This window comes from Sus scrofa, chromosome 12 (genome assembly GCF_000003025.6).
Source record: "Sus scrofa isolate TJ Tabasco breed Duroc chromosome 12, Sscrofa11.1, whole genome shotgun sequence".
In the NCBI taxonomy this organism is placed as follows: domain Eukaryota; kingdom Metazoa; phylum Chordata; class Mammalia; order Artiodactyla; family Suidae; genus Sus; species Sus scrofa.
This window is the reverse complement of record NC_010454.4, coordinates 15,696,542-15,720,984: the sequence shown is the minus strand read 5'-3', so window position 1 is coordinate 15,720,984 and position 24,443 is coordinate 15,696,542. Positions and strand designations below refer to the sequence as shown.

At 37.5% G+C, this 24,443-nt stretch overlaps 1 protein-coding gene across 15 annotated transcripts in view; it reads left to right on the top strand.

The window, feature by feature from the left end:
* Positions 1–24,443, top strand: part of TANC2 (tetratricopeptide repeat, ankyrin repeat and coiled-coil containing 2) — a 365,248-nt gene that overhangs the window by 92,847 nt on the left and 247,958 nt on the right. For all 15 annotated transcript variants that reach the window (XM_021068126.1, XM_021068124.1, XM_021068122.1 and 12 more), the window contains one exon: positions 11,375–11,446. In XM_021068126.1, coding sequence (XP_020923785.1) covers positions 11,375–11,446 — 72 coding nt within the window. The remainder of the gene's footprint in view (positions 1–11,374; positions 11,447–24,443) is intronic.

The window sequence follows — 24,443 nt, the reverse complement described above, 5'->3', positions numbered from 1 at the left end:
TAATGGTAGTGCATTTTCTCAGGCCTTCCTTTCCTCTGGGCTTACTGCCACAGTCTCTTTCCCTTCAGCCTATGACCTCATAGTGCCAACATGTGCCAAATTTTTCTTCTGAGAATACTAGTCAGATCAAGCTCCTCCTCTGCTTAATGTCCTTCATTTTCTTCCCCACCCTTACAGGATAAAAGTCATGTTGATCATCCTGAATAATGATTATGCCTTGGGTGATTTTGCCTCTGCCAACTTCTCTACTTTCATATCCTGCCTCTTCCGCATACTTTCTGTACTCCAGCCATACCAAACTCTTTGAATATCCCTAAGCGCACTGTGTTCTTTTATCCCTGTCTTTGTAGATAAAATCTGATACTGTTCCTAAACATGCCTCCTTAGCCTTTAGAAGCTATGGCTTCCCTGAGACCCAGGCTAATAGAAGAAAGCAGAGGCTCTTCTCGTTTTTAGACTCTTAGGAAACTTTCATTTAGATGAAATCATCATCTTAGTAATGTAGCTGATCAGGCCTAGCACAAAGGTATAAAGTTAGACCAACTATAGGTTAAACTCTTCTCCACATTATGCAATATTATCATAGTTTATGATACACACACACACACACCCCACGTCACCAAAATGAAGTTGTAATCTTTAATAAATAGAAGAAAAGAGATCACAAAGGGAACCTATGAATGCGATCTTTGTCCTCAGTTGAGAGATCACGTCCTTCCTGCTGTTAGTATCTTTGACCTACAGCATCTGTCTATTAGCAATGGAAAGTTTCAAATGGTTTCCTTTTATCACTCTTATCACAGCACCTCTTAATCTCTATTACACACTTACCCTTGCTTCCTAACTTTGGCAGCAGTTTGTAGTCACCCTGGGAGATTTTTTTGTTTGTTTTTGTTTTGTTTTGCTTTTTAGGGCTGTACCTGCAAACATGTGGAAGTTCCCAGATGAGGGGTTAAATTGGAGCTGCAGCTGCTGGCCTACGCCGCAGCAACTTGGGATCCAAGCCTTGTGTACGACCTACATCGCAGCTCGCTGTGATGCCGGATCCTTAACCCACTGAGTGGGGCCAGGGATCAAACCTGTGTCCTCATGGATATTAGTCAGGTTCTGCTGAGCCACAAGGAGAACTCCACCCTGGGAGTTTTAAAGAAATAGTCATTCCTGGGTCTCTCTCTCCGTGATTCTTATTTAATTGATTTGGGGGAGTAGCTTAAGCATAAGGATTTTTCGAAATCCCTGGATTCCTAGATCAGTGTAATGTGCAGCCAAGATTGAGACCCATGTGTATCCTCCTCAGCATCCAGTTTCAGCAGATGAGAACACTATAAATAAATAATGTGGGTGTATATATACTCTGATTGTTGACATTTGGTTATATTTTTAACTATTGCTGTGCTAGACTTTTTTTCCCCAAAGTTGCAACTTGATAGAATGTTAAAAAAAAATGATAAAAATGGATGAAACCCCAAATTCTCTCTGGCTATCATTCTGTGAATCTAAGAAGTACTTATCTATAGCGATGCTTACTTTAATAAGAAACTCCATGTAGAGAAAATTGTTAGGTCAAGCTCAAGAATCTGAGTGAGCTATACTGAATATCCAATTTGAAGTGAAGAGGTTTGAAATCAGAGATTATTTCAAATTTACCTTGGAATTTTTTCATCTCCTGTGACTATACTGTTAGAACTCTCACATGTCATGGTATGTTTGTCTATAGATGCAAAAATAAACTATATTCACCCTTTGCAAGGAGGTGACCTAGAATGGTAGAGAAAAGAATAAGCCTTAAAATCAGGCTGTTTCAGATTCTGGATCCTGCACTTACTAATTCTACAACTGTGATCAAGTTTGTTTAAAGTCTCAACTCCTGTTTCCTGACCTAGTAAAAAGAAAACTAACATTTATCTCATAAGGTTTTATTGAGAATTGAATGATATAAACTATAAAACATTTAATATAGTGCCTGACACATAGTAAAGACTGGATAGGTAATGAATATTTTCATTAATGTTGGCACAGTCTAAGAAGCTCTAACTTCACTTTCCCTTTTCAGTTATGTAGAATATGTATATTTGTATACATATTTATTTAACTAGGCTTGTGCTGTGGCAGTGTACTTTTGAAATGATAGGATGAGGATGGCAATTTGCCTCTATGTCTTTCTTCCCAAAACCTCTAATCTCAGTCTAACCTCAGTGTAATCATGAGAAAAACTTCAGACAAACCCAACTGAGGGACAGTGTACAAAATTCCTGACCAGTACTCCTTAAAACTGTCAAGGTCACCAAAAACGAGGGAAGTCTGAGAAACTGTTACAGTCTGAGGAGACTAAGGGAACATGGCTAAATACAGTATCACGGAATAGAAAAAGACACTAGATAAAAACAAACTCTAAGCCAAGTATGGACTTTCGTTAGTCATAATGTATCAATATTGACTCATTTGTTTTGACTAATGACTAGACTAATCTGAGATAGGAAACCAGGTTTAGGGTTTATAGGATCTCCCGGTTCTGTGTTAACAACTTTTCTATAAATCTAAAACTATTCTAAAATAAGAAATTTATTTTAAAAAAAAAAGCAAAAAAAATATGGAGTTCCCTTCGTGGCTCAGTGGTTAACAAACCCGACTAGGATCCATAAGGATGCGGCTTCGCTGCATGGGTTAAGGATCTGATGCTGCCATGAGCTGTGGTGTAGGTCACAGACACGGCCGGGATCCCACGTTGCAGTGGCTCTGGCGTAGGCTGGCAGCTGCAGCTCCTCTTCGACCCCTAGCCTGGGAACTTCCAGGGTATGTGCGGCCTTAAAAAAAACAAAAAATATATAGTTATAAACACCTTTATTTTTAACAGTTATTCTATTAATTTAACTCAGTGTTAGGCTTGAGATTTTGCATATTCATTGTGTACCTTGAAAGCAAAGTCATCAACTTTTAAAATACTGACATTATTACTGGTGATTGCTCCATTTACAATTAGCAAGTCTACTTTGTTTTCCTTTTATTAGTCACAGTCATTGATGCATAGCCACATCATGAGAATCTAAACATTCTGTGTTTAACAGAAGAACTTTTCTTGAGCTACAGATCAGAATTTCTAGGACATTTTAGATGCCTTAGGCAAATATAAATTACTAACTCATCAGAGGGAAGTTATTTTTCTTTTTAAGATTTAGAATATACAAGCTAGGTCTGTGAAAACCTGTGAACTTGCCACTTTCATATTCTGGCAAGCTTTTAAAATATTTTAGGAGTTCCCATTGTGGCGCAGTAGTTAACAAATCTGACTAGGAACCACGAGGTTGCAGGTTTGGATCCCTGGCCTCACTTAGTGGGTTAAGGACCCGGCGTTGCCGTGAGCTGTGGTGTAGCTCGCAGATGCGGCTCGGAGCCGGATCCCGTGTTGCTGTGGCTCTGGTGTAGGCCGGCGGCAACAGCTCTGATTCGACCCCAAGCCTGGGAACCTCCATATGCCACGGGAGCAGCCCTAGAAAAGACACAAAGACAAAAAATATATATATATTAGTATACTTTCGAAAAGTGTTAGCTGTAGTACTGATGACATGTTCATCAGCATGTTTTATTTGGTGTAAAATGCTTCATTTTCCCTTTAGAGGAAGAAACACTGTGTATGTTTTCTTATGAACTAAGTAAACTTTTTGGTGGGTCTGGCCTTACTTAACGAAAATTTTTATTGATAAATAAAGATTCTAGAGATGGATGGATAAGGTCATTTTTTTCTTTTTATAAAAGCAATTGCTTAGATAAGAAAAGGAAAACACTGAATGCCTAAAACTGTATCTCAGAACATAAATAGCACTTATTGTTTTTTTTCCTTGAACTAAATTTGATGACTGCATTAATTTTAGAGCTGGCCCTTGACAAAACTAATTCACTGGGTTTTGTTTGTTTGTTTTTAGGAGTACCTGTAGACTCCCAAATTGGCACTGAAAATACCAACATGAACAAGGCTTGCAGAGGCTCACTTTGAACATTTTACCGTCCAGAGATAGTCACATAAACAATTAACAGTTATATGGTATAGCAGTGCTATAAAATAGTTATGTGTAATATGCTATGGAAGCATAGAAGAGGGAACATTTAATTCTTGTTATGCATTCAGAGTCTTTGCAGAGAAGATAGGAAATGACATTTAAGCCATCTTTTGGTGAAAGGATGTCGTTGCTCATGATGATGATAGATAAAAGAGTACAGTTATCATTTAATAAGTGTTTATTTAGTGCCAGATGACATCTTGTTTTAGGTATACTACTACATTTGTTTCTCACTACAGCTCCATAGGCCGTTACTGTATTAATTTCACAGATAAGGAAACTGAGATTCAGAGAATTGTATTTTCTTTTCCTACAGTTACATAAATAATAGTTCCAAGACTGAGTCTCAGTCAGCTCTGCTAGACACCAAGCACCATTAATGCATACTGGATACAATTTCATTGTAGAGGTAACTGCATTTTAGGTAGAAGAAGCAGTTTGAGTAAATCGATGGAGGTCTAATAATGTATTTCCTCTTTGAATACCATCAGGTGTATACTGGTGCTGCCAGAGTATAGGGGAATGTGTCATTTAGGATGTTATGGTTATAAGTACCACAGTTTAACTCAGAATTGCTCCTACTAGGAGTTAGCAGACTTTTTCTGCAAAGGGCCATATAGTATATATTTTACCCTCTACAGGCCACATAATTGCAGCTACTGAATTCTGTCATTGTAGTGCAAAGTGGCCGTAGACTGTATGTATGAGTGATTATGACTGTGTTCTAATAAAACTATTTATGGACACTGAAATTTTGATTTTATATAATTTTTATTTGTCGCAAAACAGTTTTAACTTTTTTTTCAGTCATTTAAGAATTTAAAAACCATTCTTAGCTCACTGGCTGTCTGAAAATAGGTGGCAGGTTAGATTTGGCTTGTGAGCTAATTTACTGACCTCTGGTTTATATAAGGAAGGGGATTTATCGGATTATGTAACTGTAGTCCAGAGTTAGGGTAGTTTTCTTCAGTAAGTCAGTGTCCGCAAGCACACAAGGAGGAGGGCATTTCTGTATTCCAGGACTTTTCTTGGGGTTTCAGAATGGGTTTATATGATTTCCTTTTTTGTATTTTCTTATTTTTTGTATTTCTTGTATTTTCCTACCCTGACTTCCATAGTGTTAACTTTATCCTGTAGTTTATTCCCCGTGTGTTTACAGAATGGCAGCCACAATATCCAGGGTCTCCAGGGATTACCTTTCATGTCCAGGGAGAGGCAAGATCTTTTCTAGAGGCTCTTTCTAATCTCTCTTGAACTTAATCCCATCAGGTTTTACCCCCACCACTTTGCAGGAACCATACTAAATCATGTACATGGATCAAATTCAGTGGTCACTTCTCAGTTTTCATATTGCTTGACTTAACACCATTTGATCTTTTCCCTTCCATGAAACTCATTCCTTGACGTCTATAGTCCTCTAGTTTTACTCCTGTTCTCTGGCCATTACCATTTACTGTCTGCTGGTCTCTCCTCATACCCCAAGCCTCTACATGTTGAATTCAGTTCCAAAGTTTAGACCTTTGACCTCTATTCTTTCTCTCTGTGTCTTTGCTATCTATCTATACACTCTTTCTTGGGGATCTCATGAAGTTTAAATCTAATTTATGTCATGATGGCGTATGTATGTCCACCTCTGCTTATTTGTCTAATAGGCATCTCAAACTTAGTATGTCCAAAACTGAGTCCCAAACCTATACTTTCACAGTCTTTCCTATGTCAGTAAACTGCAGACCCATTGTTGGGGCCCCAAATATCAGAATTACCCCTGACTTCTTTATCTCTCTCTTCATACAGAAGATTCTCTCCACTGTATCTTCAGAATATATCCAGAATCTGACCTCTCCTCACCCACCGCATCTACTACTCACTTGGTCCAAGTGTTCATCCTTCTAGATTTTTGCAGTAACCTCTTTATTGGTCTCTGTTTATGCTCTCTTTCCCATGCGGTTCCATACCACTACCACCTCCACCTAAATGATTTCTTTGTTAAAGTTAAAGGTAGTGAAGGGTCTTAAAGTTAATACAGATTTTTTGAAACCAAACACTTTTCGTTTTAGAATTGCTACTTACTAGCAGTGTGATTTTGGGGAAAGTCACTTTACTTCTCTGAACCTTGATCTTACATTTACAATGGATGTAATACTTGTCTCTAAGAATTATTATTAGTATTAAATGAGCTAATGTTGTAGAGACCTTACTGGCACCACAATAACCCAGCAGAGAATGGATACTGAACAAATTGTAGTTCTTTTCTACACCTGACAGATGAGCTGCTTTTCACCTTTTCTGGTTATCATCATGCTTTTATAGCCAGGGAACATCTTCTGTAAGAACCTCTTCATGAGTGGCACTTGGCTAATAAATAAATCTGGCGTAGGTTCCTGGTCCTTCCTTTGTATTTTCTTTGAATTCCATTCATGACCCTGAATTCATGTTTGCCCTTGTTGGCATTAAGTGTTTACAATTCTTGCAGATTCATACCTGAATAGTAAGAGACCAGAATTCAAACCTGAATAGTAAAGTTTAATCTGTATATATAATAGATTAAATGTATACAGTTTTAATACCTCCCATCCCTTATATTAAGGTTATATATTTACGCTTTTAAAGGAGGATTAAAGACAAGTCTAAATTTTTAATTCATAAAATCTAATATTTATTCTGGCACATTGTTGAATTGAGAGTACTGAAAACGGGCTGGGGCTATCAAATTCAAGGTTACTTAGGGTTTTTTTTTTTTTTCCTTTCTTTTCTTTTTTTAAATTTTTTTTGGGGGGGCCATGCCTGTGGCCTGACAAAGTTCCCAGGGTAGAGATTGAACCTGTGCCACAGCTGTGACCAACCCACAGCAGTGACAACGCTAGATCCTTAACCTACTGTGCCACCACTAGGAAATACCCTAAGTTGTTTATTTTTCACCGTTAATATTTTGACCCTGGATTGAGAAGAATAATCGTTTAATGAATCCCCTACTTGTAGGAAAGAAAACATTTGTCCTGGAATTTGTTAGGCACTTTCTTATTAGGCTTTGTCTAACTTACATTCCTTCATAGGAAATCACTAAGTACTGAATATCCCTATGTGATTGATCTTTTTTTTTTTTTTTTACTAAGACAATTTTAGTGCTTTTGTTTGTCTTTTTAGGGCCACAGGTGTGGCATCCAGAAGTTCCCAAGCTAGGGGTCAAATCAGAACTGTAGCTGCTGGCCTACGCCACAGCCAAAGCAATGCCAGATCTGAGCTGCATCTGCGACCACAACACAGCTCACGGCAACACTGGATCCTTAAGCCACTGAGTGAGGCCAGGGATCAAACCCTTATCCTCATGGATCCTAGTCAGGTTCGTTACCACTGAGCCACAACGGGAACACCTATTTTACTGCTTTTATACACCTGAATTAAAAGCTGTCTTTCAATTGTATCCTAAGAAGGAAAATTCCTTCTGACGTTTTCTCCTTTGAAATAATGGCACTAGAAAGTCTATTAACAGTGTTTCTTAGTATTAAAGGTACATTGCTTTAAATTATTTGCTAGCTTTAGCTAGTATGCTGATAATAAAACAAATGTTCTCTAGTGAGAACAAATCCAGGAAATCTAAGGTCTTGATTTTAAAAGCTAGCACTTCAGTTGGACAGTCAGATCTTTTCCTTTTAAATTTTGTATTTGTTAACATCACTGGGCTTTCCTCTGTAAATTTCAAATAAATATATTTGAAGTAAGTCTTTAATCAAGCTTGGTGAGTAAATTCTAACTTCACAGACACAGCTCTGTTCTACCTTCCACACTCCAGGGTGAGGTCATCAGTCTTATGCAAATAACCTGACTTGTTTGACGACTGTAGGTCTTCTGTTTTGTCCATAAATGTAGATGTATGTATCATGTGTGGGAGGTCTTATCTGTACTGAGGAATTGTGTGTTAAGCCAAGTAAAAACATTTAAAGTACTGTACGTTAGTGCAGTCTTGCTATTTTGGATAATGGAGTCCTTGATTCCATAAGCATACCACAAACACTTTCAAAGAACTGGAACTTTTTTTTCTACACCGTCTTGGGACAGTGGTGAGTTTGTTATTTTTTTTTTTTAAATCTTTAACTGCTTGTTTTTGCCTGGGAATCTCCCCTCTTATGACTAGCCATCATTGGGGTAAGATATGATTAAGATTTCAGTCTTAGAGGAGTGAATTGCTCAAATTGCAACATACTTCTGATTTAGTTTTTAAAATTTAGACAGTTAAATTTTAGATTATGATGGTATCAAAATTGGTGACTTTTTATCTTGTCATTGGCTGGCTGACTCAAAACTGTCTTATGCCATTTCTTGTCTTCATTTTTCCTATAGGTTGTTTTATTGATACCCTGACATGCTGCAGATCATGCCAATTTAATACTGTTTGAAGCCTTGTTTTTTACTTATTTTTCTCCTTTTATTGCTTAGAAAGACAGTTCTAGTGAGGGGAAGATGTATGTATTTTATTCACATTATTTATCACATACTTCAGGGGTATGTTTTTGATGTTAAAACAGAGAATGTGGTACATATATATAATTTTATCCATGTGGAAAAATGAAAATTTAAGACATGTATGAATATGAGTGTTGCTCATTGTAATTTGTTCCCAAGTAAAACAGAGGAAAGAAATTTGCATTTAAAAAATTAGATGATCACTAGGAAGGAAAATTGACTAGGACTGTGTTTATACACCCTGATACCTGGTATAAGATGCCATAGATTTCTGGTATAGTTTTCTATTTTCATAAAATGAATCTTTATCCTACATTGACTTAGGACTACATAATACTTTATCTTTTTTCCTTATCTGTTTTAAAGTCCTGGATTGTTTGATTTATAGAATTTCCACAGTCTATATTTTGTTAATTGTATACTCAGGAACAATTCAACATTTTTTTTTTTTGTCCTTTGTTTTTATTGAAAACTGACAGCTAGATTCAGAGGTTTCATCTGACTGAAGTTTGCTTGCCTTGATAAAACTATAGTTGTGTGTTCCTATCATCAGGAGGCATATACTGTCTGATTTTTACTCTTTTTTGATGTTATTAGCCATTGATGCTCCATGCCTGCAGAGCTCTTGATTCATTGCAAGTCAAGAAATGGTGATACTCTAATTCTCTCTTTTGTTTTCCTTTTTTTGGGCCTCGCCTGCGGCATATGGAAGTTCCCAGGCTAGGGGTCCAATCGGAGCTGTAGTTGCCGGCCTACACCACAGTCACAGCAATGTGGGATCCAAGCCATGTCTGCGACCTATACCACAGCTCACTGCAACGCAGGAACCTTAACCCACTGAGTGAGGCCAGGGATCAAACCTGCAACCTCATGGTTCCTAGTCGGATTCGTTTCCACTGCACCACAACAGGAACTCCCTGTTTCCCATTTATTATCTGGAGTAATTTTATAAAGATAGCTCTCTTATATACTCCTTGGCTACTAACTAGAGTTTGCTTAGGATGTATAGGATGAATTGCTAATTTATTCCATTTATTTCCTCAGTTTTCAGAATAATGAACTGGGTCCCTGTCAGCCTCAGAAGGTGACCAGTTAGTATGGTGGTGGTGTTTTTTGGTTTTTGGTTTTAAACATCATTATGATCTACAGTCAATTGTACATTTAATGTTCACCACCAGGATTTATTTAATGTTTCTGTGGTCTGGTTGCCTAAAGTTAGTTCTCTGGTAGAGCTAGGAAGAGATCCATGGAGTGATATTCCCTGAGTTCTTGCATGTTGATGAGCTTCTTCACTGAGTCTTTTTGATATGACCCTAATTTTACATTGTCTTTGGTAGCTTCTGCACTGTTGCATACGTCAGGGTGTTCCAAGTTTGTCTAGTACATTTCCTTTGCTAAGCCAGCTGGTTCTTTCAGAAATTCTGATTTCTTTTAATGGGGAATGGTGCTTCAGGGTCAGTCTGGGCATTAGGGATGGTATTTACTACTTGATCAGTCACTGGTCTAGGTGTTTTAAGTGGACAGAGCTAGGACATACATGTGACTTTAACACTGTGCTCATGATTCCAATATAGATTCAGTGCTACAGAGTTTTCACTTCTCTGATATTATATCTGTAGTTCCTCTTTCACACTGAGAATTCTGATTTTCATGGAGATCATATCATTAGAGTATTCCATAATCACTCATTTGCCTTATCCCTCTTTATAAATACAGAGGTCTTGTAACATTACCACCACCAGTTTTGATTACTGAAATGAGTTTATTTGTTTGTTGATTCTTTTCCCATTTGTTTTGGTTGTGCTGTGTCCTCACTGTCAGATCATATAGCCATTACATATTATAATCTCTCCATTTAAAACCGCATTTAGGAGTTCCCGTCGTGGCGCAGTGGTTAACGAATCCGACTAGGAACCATGAGGTTGCGGGTTCGGTCCTTGCCCTTGCTCAGTGGGTTAAGGATCCGGCGTTGCCGTGAGCTGTGGTGTAGGTTGCAGACACGGCTTGGAATCCCGCGTTGCTGTGGCTCTGGTGTAGGCCTGTGGCTACAGCTCCAATTCAACCCCTAGCCTGGGAACCTCCACATGCCGCGGGAGCGGCCCAAGAAATAGCAAAAAAAAAAAAAAAACCAAAAAAAACACCGCATTTAATCTTAGGTGTACAGTCAATTTTATATTCAGTGCTTACCAGCAGTCCTTATTTGTTTGGTTTCTAATTCTTCCTTGTTTTCTCTCTCCTCATTTCTGAGTTTTTTGATTCTGTTGCTCTTTCACGTATTATATAATTTTCTTATTATGTCTCATAAAACATGTAAATTTAATTTTTATTTTAGTAAAACATATATTCCTGAGGATCGTTTGATGCACTTTAAATAAGCAGCTGTAATTAATTTAGACATTGCTTTTTTTTTTTTTTTTTGACTTCACCCATGGCATGTGGAAGTTCCTGGGCCAGGGATCAAACCTATGCCACAGTAGTGACAATGGGGGACCCTCAACCGCCAGGCCACCAGGGAACTCCCAGACATTGCTTTAAGTCAAGGTTTTTAAACTGAAATTCTGTGAATGCACTTTAGAGCTGGTAACATTGCTTCATTATAGCCAAGTGACTGGATATGTGTGGAAGTAGAGAAAGAACACCTTCATTTTCTTTAGACTTTCGGAGGGGAATGCAAACCATCCCCACAAAGATAAGGCTAAGAACTTTTGGTTTGTTTATGAAAAATCCTCAAATGTTTTAATGATTGAGATAATAAGAAATGAAAACAAATGATAGATATAGTAGTTTTAAGATAGACATGTCACCACATATATTAAGTTCACTATCTATTTGCTTATGATCTTTCTTATTTTATGCAGATGGAGGGAACGAGGAACCACCAGAACGAAGACAGTCAAGTGTAGACTCTCGCCAAAGCCGCTCTGGGCAAGGTACATTTGAAATTTATTATTAAATTAAGAAGAAAAGATGTCAGCTATTCCTTTGTAGTACTTAATCTGAGGACTAGGATTTTTACTGGGTCTGGTTTAGATATTCTCCTTTCGGGCTTTAAATGTTACAGTCTAATTAGTTCTGTGTGATAATCATTTATTCGTGATAAAAGAAAATGAAAAATAGTCTCTTTTTTAAAAAGAATTTTAAGGTTTTAAGTAATTTGGAGCATTGTGGTTTGTTTCTCCATAGCACTTTTGGAACATAACCAAAAGTAAATTTTTAGCAGTAACCTTTGTTGTAGTATCACTGGCTTTTAAAAAATTTCGTCAATGCAATATTTGTTATCTTGGCTCTCTTAGAGGAAAAAGATTTTGTGTATAATTACTGTCTAAAATTACAATCTTATTTACCTTTCTGTTGAAAATTAACACAGGCTTTTGACTGGCTGTTTGAAGTGACAACTTCAAAACTAGGTTATAATATTTTGTATCAGTGTATTTTTAGATAGGCCTTCTCTACCTAACTTACTTAAATTTGCATGACTAGTACCTTGACGTTCCTTTTTCTTCATAGTATTTGTCAACTTTGTATTTATTTTCCCTGTCCAGAACTAGAATGTTCAATGATTGCAAAGATTTTTATCTTTTTTTTCCCACTGCTATATTTCCAGTGCCAAGAATAAGTACCTGGTATACAGTAATTATTGAGTAAATACTGTTGAGTGAATAACTCATCTCTAAGAAGATGAGAGTTAGGAACCCAAACTGATGAATATATTACAAAATTTTAGGCAGTCGTTACTGAATTTGGTTTGTAGAGAGTCTATTTACAAATAAAGTAAAGCCTTAAATATATAGATATGTGGTGTTTTAATCCTCTGAAAGCTCCTGGTTGATTTATTCTATAATCCTATTCTTTTTTTCCTCCAACTTTGTTCTTCCCAAGTTTTAGAGTGTATGAATTTAAATAAAATTGTTGTGGAATAAAAAGAGAAATAACAGCAGGTTAATTTTGAAATTTTAACTGGGACTGAATCATTCTTAAATAATATGCATGTATTATAAATATGTCAGGAATTTAATTTTCACTCTTCTTTTCCCCTTACATGCATTTTGATATGAAAAAAGAAATTAAGAGGAAGAAATGAATTGCAGTATATAAATATCTTAAATTAACACATTGTACACCTTAAACTTACTTAATGTTATATGTCAGTTATATCAGTAAACCTGGGATGGGGAGGAGAAAGAAAGAAAATGAGCTTATGTGTATAAAAGCTGTTGGGCTGCACCCTGCAGGCCTGCAAGCCCTGTACTTGCCCAGCCTCAAGACCTGGAGTCAGCAACGGAACATCAATGGTTTAATGGATAGGGGGAATCTTAAGTGTCTGAAATTAGGTCCTGGAGCAACACCCCACTGTGTGCGGCAGATGGTGGGCAGGACATGACAGCAGTCTTTGCTGGGGGGGCTGTGGGAGTGGTGGGGGTAGGGGTGGGGGTGTTATTAGTTGAAGGAGGAATTGATGTCAGGTTGACTTCATCAGTTACCAGGGAAACCTGCAGAGGGGCACACCCCTCACCGCCCCTTTGATAAGCTACCAGGGTAGAGAAGCTCTGATCTAAAGATTAGAACAGTCACTAGCTGGGACAAGTATGTAGGCATTTACTGATTAGGCTCTGTGATTGAGAAGGAAGGTCAGTCATGTGAGTCGGGTATAGGTGAAGCAGGGACTGATCAAGCAGGGGATGTGTAGAGAGCAAGCCAATAGCCATCTTGGGTGGCCTGACCATACCACTCTAAAAATAAAATTAGTGCAAATTAATAGAAAAAATTATACTAATTTATATTAAAGTTTAATTTTATTAAATATCACAGATAAAGATGTGGAAGATTATTAATTTACCTTATATTCTCTGAATTATGTTGGTTAAATATTTTTCAAATAAATGAGTGTAATTGAATTTTATACATGCTGAACTTAACAACAAAATCAGTAATTTCCATTATCTGAACACAACTACCTGATCTCAATTAGAAGTCATTAAGAACTGTATCATTATGGAGTTAACTCATAGTAAAAGCATGTTTCTTACCTTCTTGGAGATTTATTTGTAATATCACTTTATTCAAAATATAGAAATAAGGGAGTTCCTGTCATGGCACAGTGGTTAATGAATCCAACTAGGAACCATAAGGTTGCTGGTTTGATCCCTGGCCTTGCTCAGTGGGTTGAGGAGCCGGCGTGGGTTTGATCCCTGGCCTTGCTCAGTTGGTTGAGGAGCCGGCGTTGCTGCGAGCTGTGGTGTAGATCACAGACGCAGACGCAGCTCGGATCCTGTGTGCTGTGGCTCTGGCATACGCCGGTGGCTACAGCTCCGATTTGACCCCTAGCCTGGGAACCTCCATATGCCGTGGGAAGTGGCCCTAGAAAAGACAAAAAAAAAAAAGATATATATAAAAAAAAGATATATATATATAGAAATAAAGAGTTCCCGTTGTGGATGAGAGGCTTATGAACCCAGCGAGGATCCTTGAGGATGTGAATTTGATCCCTGGCCTCGCTCAGTGGGTTAAGGATCCAGTGTTGCCATGAAATGTGGTGTAGGTCACAGGTGCGACTTGGATCCCACCTTGCTATGGCGGTGGCATAGGCTGCTTCTATAGCTCTGATTCAACCCCTAGCCTGGGAAATTCAATATGCCCTGTGAGTGCCACCTTAAAAAAGCAAAAAAAAAAAAAAAAAAAAAAAAAAAAAAAGAAAGAGAGAGAGAGAGAAATGGGAAATAGGACATTTAACAAAGGAGAAAGGTAAAGAAATCTTCAGCATGCAATGAAAAGACAGGATAGAGGGCAAATAAATCAAATTGGAGTAGGCTAGAAGCCTCCAGAAGAGCCATTCTCAGGAAAATGAGATTGATAGAAATCTGATGCATTTGATTATATATCAAAAAGATGTAGATAATTGATGAAAAGCTCGGGGTTGAATTAATGATAAATACATATTAAGTGGAAAAAAGTTCTAAACTCAAGTAAAAACAAATAATATGTAGGAAAGGAGATGTTCGAAATAAGTTCTCAGTCCTTGGGGCAGTATCTGAGGTAGCTGATGGCTATGCCAATCACCTCCCGTGGTAAACCCTTATCAGTTTAATGTTGTACAAATATTTTTTTATTATTTGATTTGGACCATTATGGTGGGAAGTAGTGCTCTAAAGCAGGGTGAACAAATCTGACCTGTGTGGCCTGTTTTTGTGTGTTGATAGATTTGATGTGCTAAGACAATTTAGATTATATTTGCATCTATGTTCATGTGGGATACTGGTCTTTAATTTTCTTGTCTTATAATGTCTTTGTCTGATTTTTGTAACAAGGTACTCCTGGTCTCATAGAATAAGTTGAGAGTTGACAGTTATTTTCCCCTCTTCAGTTTCCTGAAATATTTTGTATAGAGTTGATATTATTTCATCCATAAATGTTTGATAGAGTTTCACAGAGAAGCCATCTGTGCCTGGAATTTTCTTTGCAGCAAAGTTTTAAGATACAAATTAAATTTCTTAAGTAAATATAGGACTATTTGAATTATCTGTTTTTTTTCCTTTTTTATCTTTTTTTTTTTTTAAATTTTTGTCTTTTTAGGGCCACACCCTTGGCATATGGAAATTCCCAGGCTAGGGGTCCAGTCAGAGCTACAGCTGCCAGCCTACAGCATAGCCACAGCAATGCCAGGTCCTAGCTGAGTCTGCAGCCTACACCACATTTCATGGCAACATCGGATCCTAAGCCCCCTGATTGAGGCCAGGAATCAAACCAGCAACCTCTTGGTTCCTAGTTGGATTCATTTCCTCTGTGCCACGACAGGAACTGCCTGTTTTTTTCTTGAGCAAACTTTAAAATCTGTAGAAACTGTAGTGGTGTCACCTCTCTCATTCCTAATATTGGTGATTTTGGTATTTATTCTCTTTGTCTTGATCATTCTAGATAGCAATATATCAATTTTATTGATCTCAAAGAATCAGTTTTCATTCATTTTCTGTATTGCTTTCATGTTTTCTATTTTATCAATTACTGCTTTGCTCTTTATTATTTCTTTTCCTTTGCTTGCTTTGGGTTTTTCCTCTTCTTTTTCTAGTTCCTTAAGGTAGAGGCTGAAATGATTGATATTGGGACTTTGTTTTCTACTTTAGGAATTTTAGTGCTATAAATTTCCCTCTATGTACTGATTTAGCTGCATTTCATAGACTTCAATGAGTAATGCTTTTATTTTCATTTATTTCAAAATACTGCCCAATTCCTCTTTTGATTTCTTCTTTAACCACATGTCATTTAGAAGTGTGTTGATATAGTTTCCAAACATTTGAGTATTTTCCAGGTATCTTCCTTATATTGATTTCTAATTTAATTTCACTCTGATCAAAGAACTCACATTCTGTGAGTTAAATCATGTTTTATTGAGACTTATTTTATGGCCCAGTAAATGATCTATCTTAAATGTTCTGTGTGCACGTAAAAAAAAAAAAAAAAAAAAAAAAAAGGTGTATTATGCTCTTTTGACATGGAAGCTTCTATAAATGTCAGTCTGGTTGTTCAGGTCTTCTATGTCTTTGCTAATTTTCTGTTTGCTCATTCTGTCAATTAGGAAAGACAAGTTGAGATCTCAGACCATAAGTGTGGATTTATTGATTTCTCCTTATAAGTTATATCATATTCCTTATATCACTGCTCCTCTAGTCAGAGAGGAGTCCTCCTCCCTCAGAGCTACTGCTATTAGTGAAATAGGCTTGCCTGTGGCCAGAACTGGAAGAGAAAGGAAAAAGAGAAAAGATCCAGGAGATTTCCCTACATTTTCATCATTCCTGTGTGGATCCCCCCTCCCCCTCCACTGCCCAATTTGTATTCTCTAATTAGAAAGAGAAGACTTGGATCTTTTTGTTTGTTCCTTATGTGCCATTCTAGGATTTGGATTTTCTTTGGGTTCAGGCTGGGGGTTTGGGGACATAAACAGCAGGAAATGAATGCACCACTGAATTGGTTGTCCTTCAAGTTTTGGTTTCCTTCCACAATTTGCCTGCTACTATTTAGTTTTCAGAGATCTCAGATTGCTACTCCATCATTCTTTCCAGGGTATTCAGTTATATTTAGGGGTTTTAGTTTCATTCAGTAAAAGTAGAGTGTACATTCTCCATTTTACCCAGAACCAGAACCAGAGCCCTTCCGTTTTATTATATTTTGTGTTCAGGGGGTAATATTCAAAATAATTAATAATGAATATGCCATAAATATCAACCAGTAAGAACAGATGCCAATCTGTTCAGAATAAACATTAACATTAAACAACTGATATGTCAGTAGAGGTACATAATGCCTAATAATCACCCTGCCTGATTGTGGATCGAGTTTCTATTTAATGTCTCTTCTCCAATAATAATAGCAGACATGTAAGGTTAAGGTGTCTGGTGAGATGTTTTATCCTTCGGGGTCTCCTGTGTGTTAACTAACTGGGTTGGCCTTTGATCTCTCTCTCAAATACAGTGGATTCTGACTCAGACATCTCCACACTCATTGCTCCAAGTTCAGGGGCAGAGACCTCTGATGGCATCTGCTTATCCAGTGTAATAGATGGGAGATGGCCTGATGACTTGCGGTGAATCAGATCCCACTCCGCTCATTAAGACCGCTGCCCCTGGGCACTTCCTGCTCCTTGCATCTCTTGCTTCTGTGGTTAAAACTAACCTGGCAACACTCTCTCTCATCTTTCACAGTTATCCTCCTACACATGCTGTAGGCTATAATTTCCTCATTTTAGTTGCATCTAGTTTCTGTCTTCTGTGGATTTCTTAACATTTCTCTTCTATTATCGGCTTTGTGTTTTGTTTTGTAATGCTTCAAAAATTTGTTCTTTTTAAGGTAACATTTTTCTGTCATTTCCATACCACCTATATAATTGCCATTTAGTCTGAACTACCATCATTTCTGTGTCCTACCTTATTTCCATTCTTGCCAACATATAGTCTGTTGTTTGATACTATAGTTAAATCAAATCATGTATTTCCCCAAACTTGAAAAAAAAAAAAAAACTTCTCCAGTGGCTTCCTATCATGTTCAGAATAAACTCCAGAGTCTTTGTCAGTCCCTATGTGACCACCCCCCCAAGTTACCCTTTTCCTCACACTTTATGTCCTTCCACTCTCTCCCTTATCCACTTTGTTTCATCTGTATTGGCCTTTTTACCTAAACATGGTAAGAGCATTTTCTTTGCAGGACCTGTACATTTGTTCTTTGTGACTAAGGTCGGTAGATTTCTGCTTCGTTCAGAGACTCTCTGACCTCCTAAATACCTAGCCATAATATTCACAATAACTACTTCTACCTGTGTTTATTTACTTGTTCATTGTTGTCGCAACTACTAGGAAATTTGTTTCATTTGAGCAGAGACTATCTTATTCACCACTCTAGCCTTAGAACACTTAATATAAAAATTTGTCAGTATTTGTTGAATGAAAGTTCGAATGAGGATCTAGCACTTAGTGTGCATGGAAATGTGTGTGTGTGTGCCCAGGCCACTTATTGATCCAGTAGTCACTTCTGTTACTTATGTAACTGAAAAAATAAAGCAGCAGTGTGAGAAATTTGGATGTATGTATTTTGTCAGACTATGAAGTGGTTATTGATTTGTGAAATAGGGCTCTCGAAATATGACTGTAAAACTGATTGGCCAGTTATATATGTATATAGCTTTCTAAGGTTGGGTTCTTATTTTCTGCTTTCCAATATAGCATACTGTATTTTACTGGATTGTATTATTTACTATACTTGTTCTTATTTGTTGGATCTTGATTTTTCTTAACAGTCTAAGAGCTTATCAACAGTAGAATCTTAGCATCTAGCACAGTGCCAGTGTCTTGCATTTAGGCCATTCAAGTTGATGAAAGAAGCTTATCAATTCTAGGAATTCTGGTTCTGTATTTTAGGCAGCGTGGGTTACTTCATCAGAATTGAGGTTTTTTTGTTGTTGTTGTTGTACTAGCTCTCTTTTCTGAAGCAAGTTATTTTTCAGTAGAGGTTATATCTAACCAGAACTTCTTTGGTTCTAGGTATTGAATAGGTGCATGGTCAAAGCCCAGTTTTGATTTACTTCTGCGAAGATAGCATTGTGCAAGCATTAGACTCTGATATGTAACATGTGTATTGATATAATAATGCCCAGGATTAGCTCATGTTGGAAGACTGGGAACTTGTACAGTGCTTGGCTTTGTGTGATTCCCATTATTTGTAGTGAGTGTTATTTGATTACCACATGCTGGTATATCTCTAGTAATTATGTACTAAATTTTCAAATTACTATCTCCTGATTCTTTTTCTTTCCTTGCAAATATATAAAATGTAGAAATGAGATGTTCATGCTCTCGAAACATACACAAATTATTCTTTAGTTTGGTGACAAAGATTTCTGTATTAAACCAATAGTATTTTCTTATATAGAATGATAGGGAAAATTATTTCGATATTCAGTGTATCATTTCTTTATATCAGTGTAAGAGTATACCTGGTATAGCAGCATCACTAATGTACAGGATTATTATTTAGTACTTTCTCTTTCCGATAAAAATTATTTAGTTCTCAACATAGATTGCTTTAGGAATAAAGATAAAAATTTAATAATACGTATGTGCAAGGCTCTGCGCTAGGTGCTTTCACATAATCCTCATTTAATTCTCAGAATAATGCTATGAAATAGGTATTGTTTTCAGTAGGAAAATACCTCAGGCTTTATAGTAATCTGCACCAAAAGTTTCAAATCCGCCTTGCCGGTAGCATGTATTTAGAACCTTTCCATTCTGATATATAAAACACAAATGTTTGTTGTCCTGTGTTTCTTCTGAAATTTAACTTCTTCGGATTATTCTTTGTGTAACAGTAATTTTTCCAAAAAAATTAAACTTGAAATTGCCCCTCTAGCCAACAGTGTCTTCTTATCCTGGGGTGCTAGGTATATGTCAGAATGTGCTTATGTATTTCAGTTACACTTTGTATTATTTAATGTAAATTATAATAATTTTATTAAGTAAAACATTACTTTTTACCAAACACGTAGACATGTAAAAAGGGTATGTTAGGGCTTCTTCCTTGTGTGCTCCTCTTAAAATAACCAATATTAACTCCATTCAGTCTGGGTCCTTCCATGTTTTCCCCTAAACTCATATGGCATCTGCACAGGTGTGCATATGTATGTGTGCTTGCATGTGTGCATTTGTATGCATGTGTGTGAGTATTTTAAGATTTAAAAAAATGAAATGCAGTTTTAGTTCTGTCCCAATTAACAATGTATCATAGCCATCCACCAGGAACATACTTAAATTCTGTTTCTTAAAGTCTGATAATCCTTCTTAGCTAAGTAATCTATAATTTATTCCACCATTTCCTCATCTATGACTGTCCAGATTTTCAAAGTGATTCATAATAATTTATTTAGTAGTATCTTAAACTCTTGGAATATGCAACCTTAAGCACATTTTGTGTCAGAACATACTAAATATCCTACTTAGCATTATAACTGGCCTAGTTAATTCTAAAAGGCTTGTAGAAGCCACTCCTTGCTTTTCCATATTTATGAATGAAAATAAATAAAAGCATGGCAGCTAAAAATGTTGGAAGAGGTATGTTGGACATTTAGAAATATCTTGATTTTTAAATATTTTTATCTGAATTTTTCTGGCAAGAGATAAATATGATAAAAAAACCCTTTGAAAAAATTCGTGAATTTTAATGAAGGATCATAAAGAAGAGTTGGATAACAAAGGATGAAGAACCTATTACTAAAGCCTAGGGTAAAATTATTTTCTAGTAAATACATTTTGTGTTTTGTTTTGTTTTGTTTTGTTTATGGACTAGGCTGGATTTCATAGGTTTTATTCCTAGTGAAAGATTGAAGAGCTGGTTCCCACCAGGGGGCAGACTGAGACAGTCTGGAAACCTTGACACTATAAACAGTGTTTATTTAAAATTCATAATTGATTTACTAAGAAGGAAGAGAAAATCATGAGGGGCAAGAAATGAGTAGAGAGAAAACTGACTGACCATCCCATGAATGGTACCATATATTGGGATCATTCCCCTACCCTTGAACTTTTGGCAGATCAGATGCTCAGCTATGGCTTTAGTCAGAAAGGCCTTGGTGAGTAGCAGTCTGTGTTTCTGAACCCATTTATAAATTTCATTCCTGCTGCCATGGCCACCTCATTATTGAGCCTGTCAGATAAGGTTCAAATGACTGGGTAAAGAGATTGGCTGAGTCCCTTAGACTGGTCATTTTGTCTGCAGGGTTATTGAGCACTTTCTTTGCAGAGTTCTTCGGTAAGCATTTATATGGGACATAAATTGCTCTATACTCCGTGCCCTTTTAAAGAGGGTCTGTCCAAAAACTTCATCCCCAGATTTCCATATCACCCGTTTTCTCATTATTCCTTCCAAATCTCTGAATATCCAGTCATACCATTAAACACTGTCCGTGAGTCAGTATAGAACAGTACCTCTGTCATCTCTCCTTCCAGGCAAAGTGAACAACCAGGTAGCCTGTTCAAGCTTCACCACTGTCCTTCAGGACTGCCTCAGAATGGGGCTCTAGTATTGTGTCATCTGCACATTATCATGCAGAGCTATCAGTAAACAAGCTTGATTTTTTTTTTTTTTCTTCTTAGTGGGTTGGGCATAGAGAATCCTCCTTGAGATAAAACATATCCAGATTGGGAGAAAAGAAGCAATATAGCAGGAGTAGGAACCTTGGGCATCTGGGCTCATGCAAACTATTTATGCCTTTAGAACCTGTCAAGCCTTATCTCTTGTACACCTCTTCCTTTTGATAATGAAGTGCTTCAGTACACACCCAACCGTGTTCCTTTGTTAGTCCAGCAAAACTTGGTTCACGGTGGGCTGCCCAGGGCACTTGGTAACATGGTGGCCCATGATCACGCACTCATTCTAAGGCCCTCTGGTAAGTCAAAAACTGTTTTTCAAAAAAGGGTGATAGTGATTTGCATAGGATGGCATAACTTTTTTTATAAGGTGCTAGAGGTCTGCCCTCCAATTCACTTAAAGTTGTACAATAACCGTATAAGATCCCTATCTGGCACAGGTATGTCAAGCGTCATTGGATCTGGTAGCTTATAAAACCCAAGAGGCAAAGGTGCTTCCATAGTAGCTGCTGTGTGTTACAGAGCCTTCTGTTGTTGTAGGCCTCTCTCACATCCAGCAGTGTTGGTAAATGGTTTGTAGTTGCCTGATGGAGGTACAGATAGCTTCAAAAATGCAAGGAGGTCTACTAGGTCGTGTACCTCTTTCTCAGAAGTAAGAGTCAGTGCAGCAACTTCTTCACCTTAGAAGGAAGTATCTTGAATTGCTTAAGACCATAGGGCTCACAGAAATTTTACCTATGTGGAAGACCTGAATTTTTGTAGTATTTATTTTTTACTCTATGGCATGCATGTATTTTACCACAGTATTTAGATCGGTTGCTGCTTTGTGTTCACCAGCTCTAATCAGCATGAAATTATCAGCGTAGTGGACCTGCATGGTGCCCTTACCAAATGGAAAGGCAGTTAAAGTCCCTTTTGATTACATTATTATCTAGAGCAGGAGAATTCGTATGAGGTAGGCCAGTGAAAATGTATAGCTGACCGTGACAGCTGAATGCTTGCTGATTATAATGATTTCATTCTCAGGCCCCATAGCTGCAGACCTGGTACCAGGGATGTGGTGATTTGCTTTAGCAACAAAACCACATCTAAAGCAATAGCAGCAATGGGATTCCAAACCCGAATAAGTTACAGAAATCCACTGTCATTCTCTGAGATGTGTCTGTTTTCTGCACAGGCCATACAGACGAATTGAATGTGGGGATGCAGTAAGAGCTTTCCAGCATTTAGTGATTGGATCATACTTCTTAGCTTATACTCTAGAAACGAGTTGAACTTGATTCTGATTATGGGTCGAGAACTTTACTGTGTGATACAGTCGTCATTGGCCGCATGTAGCTACTGAGTCCTTGAAATGTGTCTGGTCCTAAAGAAGGAGTATTACATGTGTAAAATACACAACAGATTTTGAGATTTTTTTTTCTCTTTCTATTCATTCAGGAAAGTATGCCTTTACTTATTGAAGCATCGTTGTAGTAGTTGCTTTAAGGTCTCTGATTTTTAATTCAAATATCTGTGTGATCTCAGGAATAACATCTGTCTATTGATTTTTCCTTCTCATGTTGAGATTTTCCTGTTTCTTCATATGCCATGTAATTTTGAATTATATCCTAGACATTTGAATATTGTGATATGAAACCCTGAGTTACCCATTATCTAAGTTCTAAGGAGAATGTTGATATTTGTGTGTGTGTGTGTGTCAGTGGCTAGTCAACCAGATTATATTTAGGGCACAGATTTTACCTGCATTTTGGGGGCTGTGGTTCCAGTGTTCAATTTTCTAAGCATTTCTGTTTAGATCACTTCACCGTATGTGTGACCCTGTGTCCATTCTGGGACCATAGCGGTAGTAAGGATATCTCGTTGCTCTGTTCTCAAAGCCTGTGATACGGCTTTTAAGGTGACATCCATGCACTCAAAGCTCAGAGGGAGTGAGCCCAGAAGTTTATATACAACTTGATGGGATTGTTTTCTTGATATCCCTCCAGACCCCAGTCTTACCAACATTTTCCAACTCGTAAGCCCTCTCTTCCCATTCTGGCTGAAAAACAGGGACTATAAGTTTCCCATAGTTCAATTCCTACAACTTAGTCTGTATCCAGGTCAAATGATAAGAGGACAGAGAGAGAAAAAGCGATGAAGATTTGCCTCACACTCTTCGGATTACAATTCCTAGGGTCAGAGAAAAGGATTCCCTTCTCCCGTTTTAGGAAACCCCTATCTACTGCCATAGAATTGGCTGGACCCCAGGATAGAAGACAAGGGGAAAAAAGGGATATCCCCTAGTCTCAGACCAACAAGGGTTGCCTTTTCCTGTTCCTCACTAGAGAGGGAGAGATTTTCTTGGCGTTTGTTCTTACCTGTTGTACACTTCTGAGTTGTGGGCTGCCTTTTGAGTCCAAGCTAGGCAATAGCTGAGGAAAAACATGGTAAACTCACCATCACCTCAGTGGAACTTTATACTCTGTGCTCCTTTTGCAATCTGCCTGCTATCGTTTATTTTCAGAGTCCTCAGATGGTTACTCTATGCAATTTTTGTTTGTTTTTTTTGTTTGTAAATTTATGATATTTTAGACTAGTTTTAGGTTCACAGCAAAATTGAGGGGAAAGTGCAAGGAGCTCCCATATACCCACACACCCCACAGCCTTCCCTCTATTAAGATCCCAGCACCAGAGTGGTGCATTTGTCACAATAGACGAACCTCTATTGACACATCATTATCATCCAAAGGTCATAGTTTACATTAGGGTTCACTCTTGATGTTGTACATTCTATGGGTTTTGACAAATGTATAGTGACATACATCTGCTATTATAGCATTACATGTAGAGTAGTTTTACTGCCCTAAAAATCCTCTATACTTGATGTGTTCTTCTTTCCCTGCCCACAATCCCTGGAAAGCACCAATCTTTTTACTATTTCCACAGTTTTGCCTGTTCCAGGATGTCATATAGTTGGAATTATACAGTATGTACCCTTTTCTGATTGTCTTCTTTCTCTTAGGAATATACATTTAAGGTTCCTCCAAGCTGTCTCATGACTTACCAGCTCATTTCTTTTTAGTGCTGAATAATATTCCATTGTCCAGATGTACCACAGTTTGTTTATCTTCTCACCCACTAAAGGACATCTTGGTTGTGTCCAAGTTTTGACAGTTGTAAATAAAGCTGCCGTTAACATCCATGTGCAGTTTTTGTGTGGATATAAGTTTTCAGCTCATTTGGATAAAAGCCAAGGAGCATGATTGCTGGATTGTAAGGCGAGAGTATGTTTAGTTTTTTAAGAGACTACCAGCGTGTCTTC